The following is a 13,442-nucleotide window of genomic DNA, read 5'->3' as shown; positions in this document are numbered from 1 at the left end:
ATATATATATTATATATATATATATATATATATATATATATATATATATATATATATATATATATATATATATATATATATATATATATATATATATATATATATATATATATATATATATATATATATATATATATATATATATATATATATATATATTATATATATATATATATATATATATATATATATATATATATATATATATATATATATATATATATATATATATATATATATATATATATATATATATATATATATATATATATATATAAAGATATTTAAGATATCATTTATTAAAATTCATTAAGCGATTTTGGAGTTATGGGCATATATTTCCGGAAATGTAAGATGCTTTTAGAGAACAATAATATTGTTTTTTATTTTTAGGAACATGCGTTTCTCCAAAGCCGGACCTCGTTGCCATTACTGTTACTCGGTGCCTGTATGATGTATCGTTATTATAACATGTAAAAATAATAGCGTTTCATTGCTTTTTTTCAAAAACCTGAGTAGACATCATTCGGCTGAGATGTACGTATCAAAAACAGCAAGAAAATATCAATTTAAAGATTTGTGCCTGTCAATAAAACAGCGAGGTTTGCGAATAAACTTTTAATATTTCAATCAAAACTTGGTATTTCTTGGACCGCGTATCTTTTTTATTCGAAACGAACAAGTTATTTGGGATTCCCGAACTTTTATGCAGACTTTCATTCCAATTCATAAATACCCCCAGGTATACGCTTGACTTACTGGAAACACAATCTGTTTTCCTCAGGTATCGTACTTTTTATGTGAGACTTGAATGCGTTAAGCTGATCGGAGCAATAACGTTTGAGAGAATCGGAATATTCCATGTTTTCCTGAAAAAGAAAATCCTCTTACCGCGTATTTCACAATCTCGTCGATGAAATTTACCTTGTAAAAATTCGATACATCTGAAACATTCGATGGTTCGAATTCCCGTAAAACACTTACCACGTGATGAGCTGTTCCAGGAGCCAAACCTAAAAATCCACTTTTAATTGTCGTGTTTTATAATAATTGCGTTATTAATGCTTGGAAATGGATTCTATTATTAGACGAATGGCGGCGTCCGCGTGTCAACTCGTTCCTCTTAAATTTCTATTTTCTGACGTTCTCTTGTAATTAAACTGGATTGTGATTGTTCTCCTAACTGATTGTCGCGGTCAAGCGAAGCATATGATTTCCTATTCTCAATTCCTGCTTAAATAAATCTTTTTATACCACTAGCTAGTTTCGTGGCTCGTGAAATATCTAATTGACCTCGTTATCAGTCGGACCAAAAATTACTAATTTAAATATCATAGACGGTCGCGTTTTCAAACTAACGCTCGGGACAATTCAACCATAATATTGCCATAGCTATAATTATAATCAGAAGTTTAATAATACGATCAGCGTTCCCTAAATGATTATTGATTGTATTGTCGTTCCCTTTCAGTAGAAGCGATGATAATTATGATAAATACAAAGCCATATTAAACAATGATTTCCATTCAAAACGCTGAAATTTCAGAATATAATATCAGCTTGAAACAAAGCAGCCTTAATAAAGGCATTATTTAAGTAAAATGTGTTTTATTCGATGAAGTCGGAAAAAAACTTAAAGATGGAGGTCCCAAACGATAAACAAAATTCATTATCCCAATATTATAATAGGAAATTCGTAGTGATAATATGTTGGAGATTTTATTTTTGTTGATGACTTAGTTTAAAAACTAGTGTATACCCGATGTTTAAAAAAAAAAGAAAATAACTTTATAACATAGTGGATTTTGATGGCTTCTGCATCATTCTATCGTTGGCGATGTACTTTACTATGAAGAAAAGTGAGGTTAGATAAAATTCTCATCTCATCTCATAGAACTTGGTTTGAAATTATTTGGTGGGTTTAGTGTGCTGAAAAACGGATGAACTGATTGAACACTATGTTATTGGAGCTACTCGTATGTTTTACCGTTTCCAAGAGAATTTGACACAATTCGTATAAAATGCCATTAAGTATTGAGAAGTGAAATGAGCGTTGCGCGATACTTCAAACTAATATACTTTTATGCATATTAAAACTAAAATATTTCCAACTACACAACCCTAAAATGATAAAGCATAAAGCACTTTTCATTGCAGAATTTGAAATATAAGGAAACATTCTGGTAATGGTGTGAATAACTGTTCTAGGAGTTTCATAACACCTTGTACAAAAATTATAATCCTTTTGGTTACTATTTTTTAGATACATCAGAAATATTGGGAATGAATATGTTGACATACGCTTAAAAAATTCATTGATATGTTGAATAGAAGTCAGCTTTATTGGCATATCGGAAGAATAAAATTTCAGCTCATAACTTTAGGGCTTATTATATCCAACCTAAAAAATAAATGATATCATTATATTCAATTGCAGAAATGTCCTAATGCCTTTTCAGTTGACCTAATGACTAAGCAAAATAAATGGCAAAAATGTATAGGCTTACCTGATATAGTAAATTGTCTTTTAAATGGGTACCTTTTCGTTACAGAATTTGAAATATAGGGACGCTTTGGTAATATGAATTTCGCAGCAGTCTGGACAAATTCGAGCTCAATCATTCAATATCAAAGTTGACAGAATCTAATCTAATAGTAGCAATTTAAAAATGTATGTAATAAATTTCACCAAACCCTTGAAAACCCCGAAGTTATAATATTTTGGTTTCTATTTTCAAAATAAATCAGCAATGTTTTCAGTTTCACTGCCTGTGTAAGTTCGAACCTGAATATTTTACCACAAGCTTAAAATACCTTTGATTTGAAAATTCATTGATACGTCGAATAGAAGAAAAATTAGTCTCAGTCAGGTTCCGATTGTAAATTATATTATTTTGGAAACCTAACCTTCAAAATATGAATTGAATTAAAATTTCACCTCATAACGTCAGGGCTTATTATACCTAAGCTAAAAAATAAAGGAAATCCGGTTTTTCAATTGCAGGAATCTCATAATTAGACCTTGCAAGAAGCAAGACTTTTTGATTAACCTACTAACTAACCAAAATAAATGACGAATATAAAAAACAGTATCAATACATTACTGGCGAATCTAATAAGATAGTAGTGATTCCATTTTAACTGTAGCTTTTTTACTTAAAATTTATAAGATTTTAAAACTAGACTTTTGAAATTTTGTATACGTATTGTTCATCTATTTTACTATAAAAATACGAGTCTAAAAGGATTTTACTGCAACTTCAAAGCGTTAAGACCGAGAAACAAATTTTAAATTTTAGTTCTAAAATCATATAAACTCTTTGCACTATTTCATCAATTCCATGTTTGTATATAAAGAAATCAAATTGAAAAATTCGTTAGATTTCAAAGACAAATTTTATTCAAGAGGAATTCTTTTTTTTTCTAGTGTGATCATAGAAATAAGAATTTAGGAGATAACTAGTTTACATCATTTATTGCGACAAAAAAAATTATAGACAAACTTTATTATTAATTAAGCACTAGTTAGAATAAAATAATACACGACATAAAAAATAGCAGTCACCTATAGGTGAAACCTATACTATCCAAAATTGTTTAAATGAATACAGAAGAGTAAAAATGACTTTTATCTGAGTATTTATACTGAAATATGAATTCTATTCTAGTTAATGTTCTCGGGTCGTTTAGTTTTGTTTAATAATTTGAGAATTTTGTATTTGTAGAAGTTAGCAATAAACAGTTATGTGTCTGCATTTGTTTCCTAAAATTATAAACCTTCCTTAGTGATGAAGATTTGCACTTAAGAAAACTGTTAGTTTTTATCAGCCATTTAATTAATATTTAATTAATAAAAATAGCATTTTTATCTCGAAGAATATTTTGTAGATGAAGCAGTTTCACTCCGTTAACATAATATGCAAAGGTAAATCGAAACCTAGAGTTTTATTGAAAAATTTTGCTCAAGAGATTCATATTTTCGCGTTTTTTTTATCGAATAATACGTTTGGAAGCAATATTTCGCAACGCAGGCGGTTTTCATGTTCTCTTCCACGATCAGCCTATAAAATATTTTACTCCTCAGTTGTTCCAGACTCCCGGGAGCGTTATAGTAAGGTTTAAGCTGAAATGTGCTTATCATATTACATACATTATTGTTTCAAAGACTGTTGACTATACAAATTAAAGTTTGTTATGCTCTATACCTACGGATATTTATTAGACAGGGCTTTGAACTTGGCGGAAGGGATGAATTAATCTCAATTTATAATCCTTTGATGTATTCAATTTTGAATTCAATTATTAAATTTGTATGAAACTCAGCGGAAAGCGATAAAATATGCGTATAAACTGAAGATTTTGTTTGATTTTTAGTAGAAATTTTAAAAAGCAGTTTATTTTAAATACGATTTTAAGTTATAAGGTTGAAGGTCAATTTAGTTCATTTATTGTTAAGGAATTTAAGAATATAATAATTTCATTTAGTAGATTGTTGGTCAATTTACCCCTTCTATTTTTAAAAAAGTTGATATAATAATAAGAAACAAACAAATTTATTACTTTTTATGGTTTTATATTCTTATGTTAATCCTCCGAATTGCTTATCAATTATCCTTCCTACCTTTTTATATTAGAAAAACAAATAGTTTGTCGATAATAATTTTTCAAATTTTGAAAGTACAACTACAGTTTTGCTTAGACATTGGTGATTAGAAATAAAGTATTAATTCCAGAGGCGTCACAGAGCGCAATCTTATTGATAGTTAGGAAAAAATCATTGCAGGCCATTACTTTTTTGTATTTTTAATATTTCTGTAACGGGATAAAGTTTTAAAAAAATATCAGGCACAATGTCGATAACAATAATTATTGTTATTGAAGATTTGTTTGTGCCAATGCTTGACAGCATGTGACATTTTAGTTCATTAAGTCAAATTTTAGTTGATTTTAAGTGCATAAGGTATTTCAAAAAACGTGGACACTAAATGTTTTATTTATTTTAACGCAATAGGCCTTTATAGTAAAGATTAAATATTTCTTGCTTGGTACGGAAATCACGTTTATTTATTTTTTTCAAACACAAAACACGTTACGAGAAAGCCAGAAAAGCAAAAAAAGCTATTTTAAATAGCTGAATCTAAAAAAATATTAAACGTACAAACAAATATCAATTATATTACCCCGTGCGACGCTACTGGGATTAACACTTTTCTTCTAATTGCGTTAAAAGAGGTTTAATCAAAATCAGAAATAAGGTTTCTGAATAATCGATTTTCTGAAAAAAACTTGACACCCTGGATTTCAACAGTTTAACCATGGGTCACCCTATATATTGATAGTTCATTTCAAATTGTTTCTAATAACATCGATAGTTTGGATGCTTGTTTTGAATTAATTGTATTTTATCTATGTATTGTTTAAAAAAAAATTGAGCGTGGAGAGAAATTTCGGTCTAAAATAACACGCAGATTTTTTATACAGTTTACAAAGTTTGTTTTGTTTGTTTGTTTTATTGTTGTCTTATTATTTTCAATTTTTATTATTGTATGCATTATTTGAGAAATTATAAAAATCTGAAATATTAATTTGGAAATACATTTGTTAAAGCATATAATTTACCAAACCATTTATAAAAACCAAACTTATTTTTTATCCAAGAACCATGAAGTTGTTTATTAACAATTTTTTCGAATGTGTTAGCAGCAGGCCAAATCAGTTTACAAGCAAACCAAACCAACCAAAACTAAGTAAGTATTTTCTGAGCCTAATCAGTTTTTGCTCCTTTGCTTCTAGGGTAGCCCAGCACAAACTAGCTTTAGCTGATATCAGGTTAGATATAAATATTTGCTACGACTTTTTGTTTCACTTGACTATCTTGGAATAAAGATTGAAAACCCATTTCCACGAAGCTTCATAGGGATAAATAAAAAAGTGCTCTTCCTACTTACCTAAGGCAAAATGAAATTGTTGTTCGACGATGGACTTCAAATATTGATTTAGTTTTTTCTTTGATGTGTCCGGCATTTTGGCTGAACAAGTATGCATCAAATTTAATAATTCTGTCGACTGAAGTTTCCAAATTTCAAAACTTGTAGATCTAAAAATCATTATTATAGCATGTTCTCATGTTGTCGTGAGTAATTATGTTGCGACCGAGATTGATATAATCTTATTCCACTTATTCGACTAACGTTATTGCTGCGAAGGGGAAGCATATACCAGTGCAGTTCGGATATTATTACCCCCCCACGTTTCATAAAAAATCTCGAGTATAGTGATGCACTTCGCATAAAACGATGAAGATGTTTAACAGCAACAAATAAAAGTGAATCCCACCAAAAGTCTTGGCTTCTTGAAAGTGATACGTCTAGGTCAAAGCTTTCTTTGCAAATTTGAGGTCTAGACCATGACCAAGTTCAACACCATATGATGTGAAGGTTTGGAATCACTGGTACCAGTATGAAACCTTTCTTGCAGAGACATCTGTTCACTTTTAGCGAAGTGGGCGGTAGACAGTAAATAGCAGATTTATTGCTTCTAAACTACGTTCAGCACACTTAAATAATGAATAAAAAGGAGAGACAACAGATATTAAGAATGACGTTTGTAAAAATAAAGTGTAGACTTAATATTGTTAAAATGCAAAAGAGTTGAGTATATCTTGCCAAGTAGGTAACTCGGTGTTTTTTTAGGATCTTTTTGTCATGATGATCGGCATCTTGCTGGTCTAACACAGTACAGTTTAAAACCTTAGCGAAACGTCAGAAAGTTTGATTTATAAACAACCGACGCAAAAGGTATCCAGAAGATTTGCAAATGGTATTACAGTAGCCTTGGAAGCAATGATTATTAATTCAAAATAAAACTTCTTAACCGAAACGTTTAGTCGATAATGGTTTATTGATTTGAAATTATTTTTGGGAATGTGCTTCAATAGACAAAATTATTAAAATTATAGGTAGTATTCTGATTACATTGAGAAGTTGGTTTAAGGTGACAAATAAAAATAATGCATTTGAAGTAATATACAGTCACTAGCCATTCATGTGATTTATGGCAGATTTCAGCAAGCAACCTTTAAACTTAATTTAGCACTAATTTAGCATTAACGTTAAAATTAAAACAACGGCTTCAATTATTTTCCTTTATAGGGGGCATTTCAAAAAATTTCTAGGATAAATTTACTATTAAATCATAATTGGGGTACCTAAATTTAATTTACATCCCTGAAATTACCTTAAATGTGTTACTTTGTGGGTTGTTTTGAGTAAGAAATGGACGTCTAAACCACATGTTAAAAAAGTTATTAGCAAATCCAACGAGGTTTAAAGAAATGCCAAAGATTTTAAGAATACAAAACCTTTTCAAATTTAATAGGTATGCGCTAGATGTTGATATGTTATCCACATTATTGATGTCTTTTAAAAGACAACATTGTTTTCTTTATTACTTTCGAAATCTTCAAAATGTTATATTTTTTCGGTGTGGTGTAGTTTCTCCTTTATAAATATCTGTCTTGTTCTACTTCTTCGAATGACGAATACGAATATATCTTCGAGTTATACGCGATTGATTTGGAGGTTCAGTTAAAGTTGAGTAACTTCCTAAAGCGATTTGGTTGGAGTTGCATGTCTACCTGGATTCACAAAAAAAAACATTTTTACTCAAAATTTCTGTTAATATTAGGGGAAATAATATCCGAACCGCCCTGGTATTATTTCTGATTTGTGTTTGCGATATGGTCGTACAAGTATTAAATCAAACGCTCACTCAAAGCAAAGCGAATGTACATATTTGCGCAACAAGTGGAAATTTATAGACGCTGCTTTTTACGTCTACGGGTATCAACGAGCAAAAGCTTCTTTAAATTCCGTTGCTTTGCAATTGCAATTCGCTTTGAAACATTTAATTAAAGAGTAGCGAAAATGTGAATTTATTCACGTCATTTTCAAAGAGCTGTGGATATACCGCCCAGAGTTTAAACTTGCACACAATTACCTAATGTCCTTTAATATGTACCCATCACAACTTTTACTGTAGCATTGTTCAAACACTTCGAAATTTAATCCTAAATTACGTGCTGCTATTGTTAACGATGAAAATATTTCCGAGTCAATTTTTTGTGGAACGATCAAAGGATCATACTTATCTCCCACTAGGCTCTAAAAAGACGAATTATTTTTTTTATTTTTGAATTTATGTAAATTCGGAGTGTCCATTTCCGACTGTGTTAAAATTTTTGTTGTTGTTGATTTCAGTAGCGTAATTACTTAATGTTTCTGCAAATACTAACTTTGCTTAAACTTGCAATACAAAAGTATTAGTTCGTATTGAACATCACAAAATATGCAGGGTGTATTAATAGTCGTTACTTTGAAATTGGCAGAAACATTTATATGAATAAATGAATAAATGTAAAAAAATGTAACAGGAAAATAAAAACTTAATTTAGTATACCAATTTTACATAGAAATATATGAATCAAGCAATAAATCAAAAAACAAAAACGATAAAAAAAAACAATGGTTCTCTATTATGACCTTCTATCGAAAAAAAAAAAAATCAATGGAGTGGCGTCGTAGGGGTGAAGCACCTCAAGTACCTCCAAGAAAATTCAGAGTCAACAAAAAAGGTGATGACCACGATCTTTTGGGATTGTGAAGAAATTCTATTGATAAATTTTAAAGAAACTAATACCACTGCCAATAGTAGAAATTACGCAACATTATTACATAAATTGCGAGACTGCATACGTGTAAAACGTCGAGGGAAACCGACCAGCGGCGTGCGTCTTTTGCACCATAATGCACCTGTCCATACTGCTAGGGTTGCACAAGCTGCCATTTTAAAGTGTGGGTTCCAACAGATGGATCATCCTCCCTATAGTCCAGATATGGCCCCCAGCGACTATTATTTGTTTGGATATTTGAAAAGCGACTTACGTGGACGGCGGTTTAACGACGAAGTTGAGTTAAAAGAGGCTGTTTTAGCTCATTTTGCAGACAAACCAAAAGAATATTTTTTTAAAGGGATTAAGTTCTTAATAAAGAGATGTAATAAGTGTATTGACGTTAAGTTTAAAAATAATAAAAAATTGTTACTCTACTTTGTTTCTTTCATAGTCACGCCAGGAAATTTTGGCGCTGCCCTCGTGCGTAAGTCTTATGCATGTTTTATAGATTCTTGTTTTCGTTTCTATTCCTAGTTGTTTATTTCTCCACACTATATCCTTTAATGCACCTGATGTGGCTGCTACTTTTTTACTTGCTATATCGTCTCTTGGTAAATATCTCGGTGGCTTGTTACATCTACTCCTAAGTGTCTTGATGACATTACTTGCTTTATGATTGTCCCTTCTATCTCCAGCTTACATCTTATTGATTCCTTGGATACTGCTAGACATTTAGTTTTCTCTGTTGGTATTGCCATATTATATTCTTTTGTGGTTTTATTAAATATGTGTAACATTCTTCGTAGGCTGTCTTCGCATCACCCGCGGATAATCGTGATATTTGTATTTCCCATTTTGTATCCTGTTAGTCTTTTTACATTTTCTATCATTTTGTAAATAATCAGATTAAATAGAAACGGACTTAAACTGTCTTCTTGTCTTATTCCTGTGTTTACCTTTATTTCTTCAAATACCTTTCCCTCAGCTTTTATTTTAGTGGAGCAGTTGTAATGGAGTTCTTTTATGATTTTTATTATTTTAGGAGATACATTTTTTTTTAAGTAAGTATACTATGTCATTAAGTCGTATTTCATCAAACGCTTTTGTTAGGTCCACGAAACACATGAAGATAGGGTTGTTGTATTCTATTGACTTTTCCACTAACTGGCGAATTTTAAAGATGGCATCCGTTGTTGATCCGTTCTTTCTAAAACTTTGCCGTTCTTTACATATCAGAATTGTTGCTCTTAGTTCTTCTGCTATGATTTTGGTGAAAATTTTCGATATTGTATCTAGCAATGGTATTCCTCTATAGGTTGATGGCTTGTTCTTGTCTCCTTCTTTAAATATTAATATAGTCAAACTTTTATTCCACTCTAGAGGTATCTTTTCTTCTTTAAATATTTTATTGAAAATTTTTTGTATTTCCTTTATGAGTTTTGGTCCTCCATATTAAGAACCTAAAATTTAATGAATCCAATGTCCATTTTCTTTTCTTCTCGCCCCCCTTTTGTTGTTTTTTTTATTATAGCTATTTATTATTTATTTATTTGCTCTTTGGGATGCAAACAGGTTAAACCTCTTAAGAAATACAATAGAAGTAGATAATAATAAGGAAAGCTATGTTAACAATGAAAAAAAAAGAGATAGAGAAAAAAAGGATACAGTCCAGAAAAAAAAACAATTAAAATAATAATTCCAATTTAAAGCACAAGAAATACACCTATCTTAGACATAGAGAAGGTAAAGATAAAGTTTTTTAATTTATATTCTATTTGTATATTGATAAATAGAATATACAATTATTATATTCATTTTTTAATTAATTAATTTATTTATATGGACACTTTCCGATTTTTTTTGCAATTGGATGGATACCAAGTATGAATTTGCTCTAAATTTATTTAAGCAATATTCTCTATTTAGCCTTTACGAACAACTGAACATTATCAGCATGCAACCCCTGATGTGCTGCGTGCTTATTTTAAATTTATCATAGATATTATTAGGATATTAATATATGTTATAAAATAATAAGTGTGATGAAAAATTTTCGAGTTTTTTGAACTATTGCTAAGTTAAAAATATTTAATATCTTAAGCTTATATTTTTAATAAAAGTAAGTTGTCACCCATCTTGAACAAATTTTATTTTTGTTTTGTATAATAATAACTGATCGATTAAGTTTCGAGGGGGACTCTCTGTATAACACGTATTCAATATAATTCATAACATTAATATTTCTATCCCATTTTCATTTGAATTGCAATTATGTGTAAATGTGATAACGCCATTGAAATCAACATAAAAATTTATGGGAAAACCAAACTCTAAAAATCCACCCAGGGTGAGAAACATCGAAAAATGGACGCAATGCACCTTAAGAAAATGATAGTAATTACCACAAAAAAACATCCACGGGACACTTTGTGGCAGATTCTGATTTCGTTTAAGTGATCCTGGAATAAATCAGGATCGTAACAGTCTTTTTCACCTGCACCGAAATGCATGTCAACTAATTCCACCTAAAATATTTCGAAATACATCAAGCATGGGGAAAGCGCTCAAAAATGTTTACCTCTAGCTGATGATCATCGAAAACTGATTGCAATTCGGGTCCAACATTTTCCAAAAGTATTCTCCTTTCATTTATAAAATCTAAAAAAATTGTTAAGAGATTTATATCAATTATTTTGCTACGGATAATTTCGACAGAAGACCAGCTGCTATTATAAGGGTTGGCAATCAATCAGTTTATTGTACAGAATGTTACTTAAAGATTAAGACAAGACGTATTCCTAAAACTAGGTAGGGATAAAATAACTGGGTATCCAGTATTTATTATCTTTGTTGGTAGTAATAAATTAACCATAAACGTGAGCTGTGTGTGTATGTCTTAGATTTTTTATAGCCACATTGATGTATTTAATTAAGTAATTTTAACAAATTGAAACGTAGAAAAAATTTTCACAATCGTATGCTGAGTGCAAGGCATGACTCCAAAATATAGAAAAATTTCCTGCAATTTAAGTGACGATATAAAGGACAAAACTGTAGATTGTAAGTCGTCCCTTTTAATTGTAGTGCGAGATTTAATTCGTCGTATTTCAGATCAATACATATGCTAAAGCTAAAATGCTACTGAATCCAATTGATCCCGTGCTTTACACCCCAATTGTTGTCAAATGGGAATAAGGGTCAAGTGGCACCTCATTACAAAGGACTTTTAATTCTCTAGTTTTCAACAATCGATCCAACCGTTTCGCAAAATTGACCGAATCATTTAAATAAATTCCTTTCAAAGAATTACGTTGTTTTTGCTATTGTGCCGATTCTTTACGTTCGCCTAGGCAATTATTGGGTTATTGTTTCACATTTAGGGCATGAAATTCATCAATTGAGATTAAAAAAAAATGAATGTGGGTCATCGAAAAAGTTACATCTTTTATCAGATTTAGTAGTATAGGTATTAAGACCACTTTGCTAGCTCTAAATTATAAGTAAATAATAAGGATCAGTTTTTAAGAAATATTAAACTGATATTTGAGTTATTCGTCAAACGATGGTACTGCAAATTTTCTAAAGAATTGGATGGATTTTTAACCACTAAGCAGCAATGTCCAAGGAATTAAAAATCCCTTTCAATGAGGCCACTTGACTTTACTACCATTTGAAAATTTTTGAAAAACCATCTTGAAGTGCTGAATTTATGGAGAAGTTCTTTCCCAGCTTTGCGATTTGTTTTACATAGGTCACCGGGTATAGTCATGACCAACCTCTTCTTTACTAAAGTTAATTTATTTCTTACGGGATCTGTGATAAGTGCTGATAATTTTGTAGTGGTTTAATGTAGTTTGATTCATAAGAAATTTCTATGTTCTCAAGATACAGGGTCGAAATTTACGAAAAAAACATCGTTGTCTTTCGTTAGGTTTTTTAAAAATTTTATGAAACTTTTCTGTATATGGTAAATTTATTATAAAATAATTTTATTTGACACTTTGGTATTTTGAAAAGCAGGCATTTTAAGACATGTCTATAGAAAATTTAATGGGTCGCTTTGGTTTAGTAATGCATCATAGAAAATAGGACTACCATTAAGTAACATCCTCTACACTGCTATTGAAAAATCCCTAATTTTTGAGCCAATGTCTAAATTTGCATTGTTGGCAACACTATAGGCGGGAGTTGGAAAGGGACCTTGTAGATGCTTCTCCATTTCGGGGCAATAGTGATTCACATAAAACGGATACTCGCGATTGAAGCTATAAGGTCGATTAAATCAGTGAAGTTGTGCTATTTCTTCCGCTGATAAAAGTGGTTATAACAGAAAAAACATTGAACAAAGTAGTACATTACGTACAACAAGTACATTACAATGTACAACTGTTTCTCCTTTCAAACCACATGATTCTTAATCTAAATCTTTTTAAGTTCCTTAATTGAAAGAAAATGACAGGATAAGTTGAGTACTTCGGAGTTTGCTACTTATCGAAATAGTAGTATAGCAGGATCAAACCGTTGCTTTCATCACAAACTACTGATAATTAATTACAAAAAAAATGTCGCATTTAATTATACCAGCAAAACAGAACTAGAGTTCGACACATCCACTGTTGATAACACGGAAAGGCAAAGATAAAATCGACAGGCAAAATGAAATACTTGGGGGTATTGTAAAAAACGTAACGGGTATCGTTTATGGCACTTTTTTGGCAATTTTGCTTAAATTTACTTGAAAATATTTTTGATGTTAAACAATTATATTTTT

At 30.3% G+C, this 13,442-nt stretch overlaps 1 protein-coding gene across 1 annotated transcript in view; it reads right to left on the bottom strand.

The window, feature by feature from the left end:
- LOC132695764 (protein qui-1) overlaps positions 1 to 13,442 on the bottom strand; it is a 63,961-nt gene that overhangs the window by 28,132 nt on the left and 22,387 nt on the right. Inside the window, exons 4-9 of the mRNA XM_060660221.1 lie at positions 11,250 to 11,329; positions 11,074 to 11,196; positions 7,999 to 8,162; positions 5,949 to 6,097; positions 925 to 1,013; positions 760 to 869 (exon numbers count right to left, since the gene is read on the bottom strand). Of these exons, the coding sequence (XP_060516204.1) occupies positions 760 to 869; positions 925 to 1,013; positions 5,949 to 6,097; positions 7,999 to 8,162; positions 11,074 to 11,196; positions 11,250 to 11,329 (715 nt within the window). The remainder of the gene's footprint in view (positions 1 to 759; positions 870 to 924; positions 1,014 to 5,948; positions 6,098 to 7,998; positions 8,163 to 11,073; positions 11,197 to 11,249; positions 11,330 to 13,442) is intronic.

Source organism: Cylas formicarius, unplaced genomic scaffold (genome assembly GCF_029955315.1).
Source record: "Cylas formicarius isolate icCylForm1 unplaced genomic scaffold, icCylForm1.1 PGA_scaffold_12__32_contigs__length_19106922, whole genome shotgun sequence".
NCBI lineage: Eukaryota > Metazoa > Arthropoda > Insecta > Coleoptera > Brentidae > Cylas > Cylas formicarius.
This window is presented reverse-complemented; position numbering and strand designations above follow the sequence as displayed.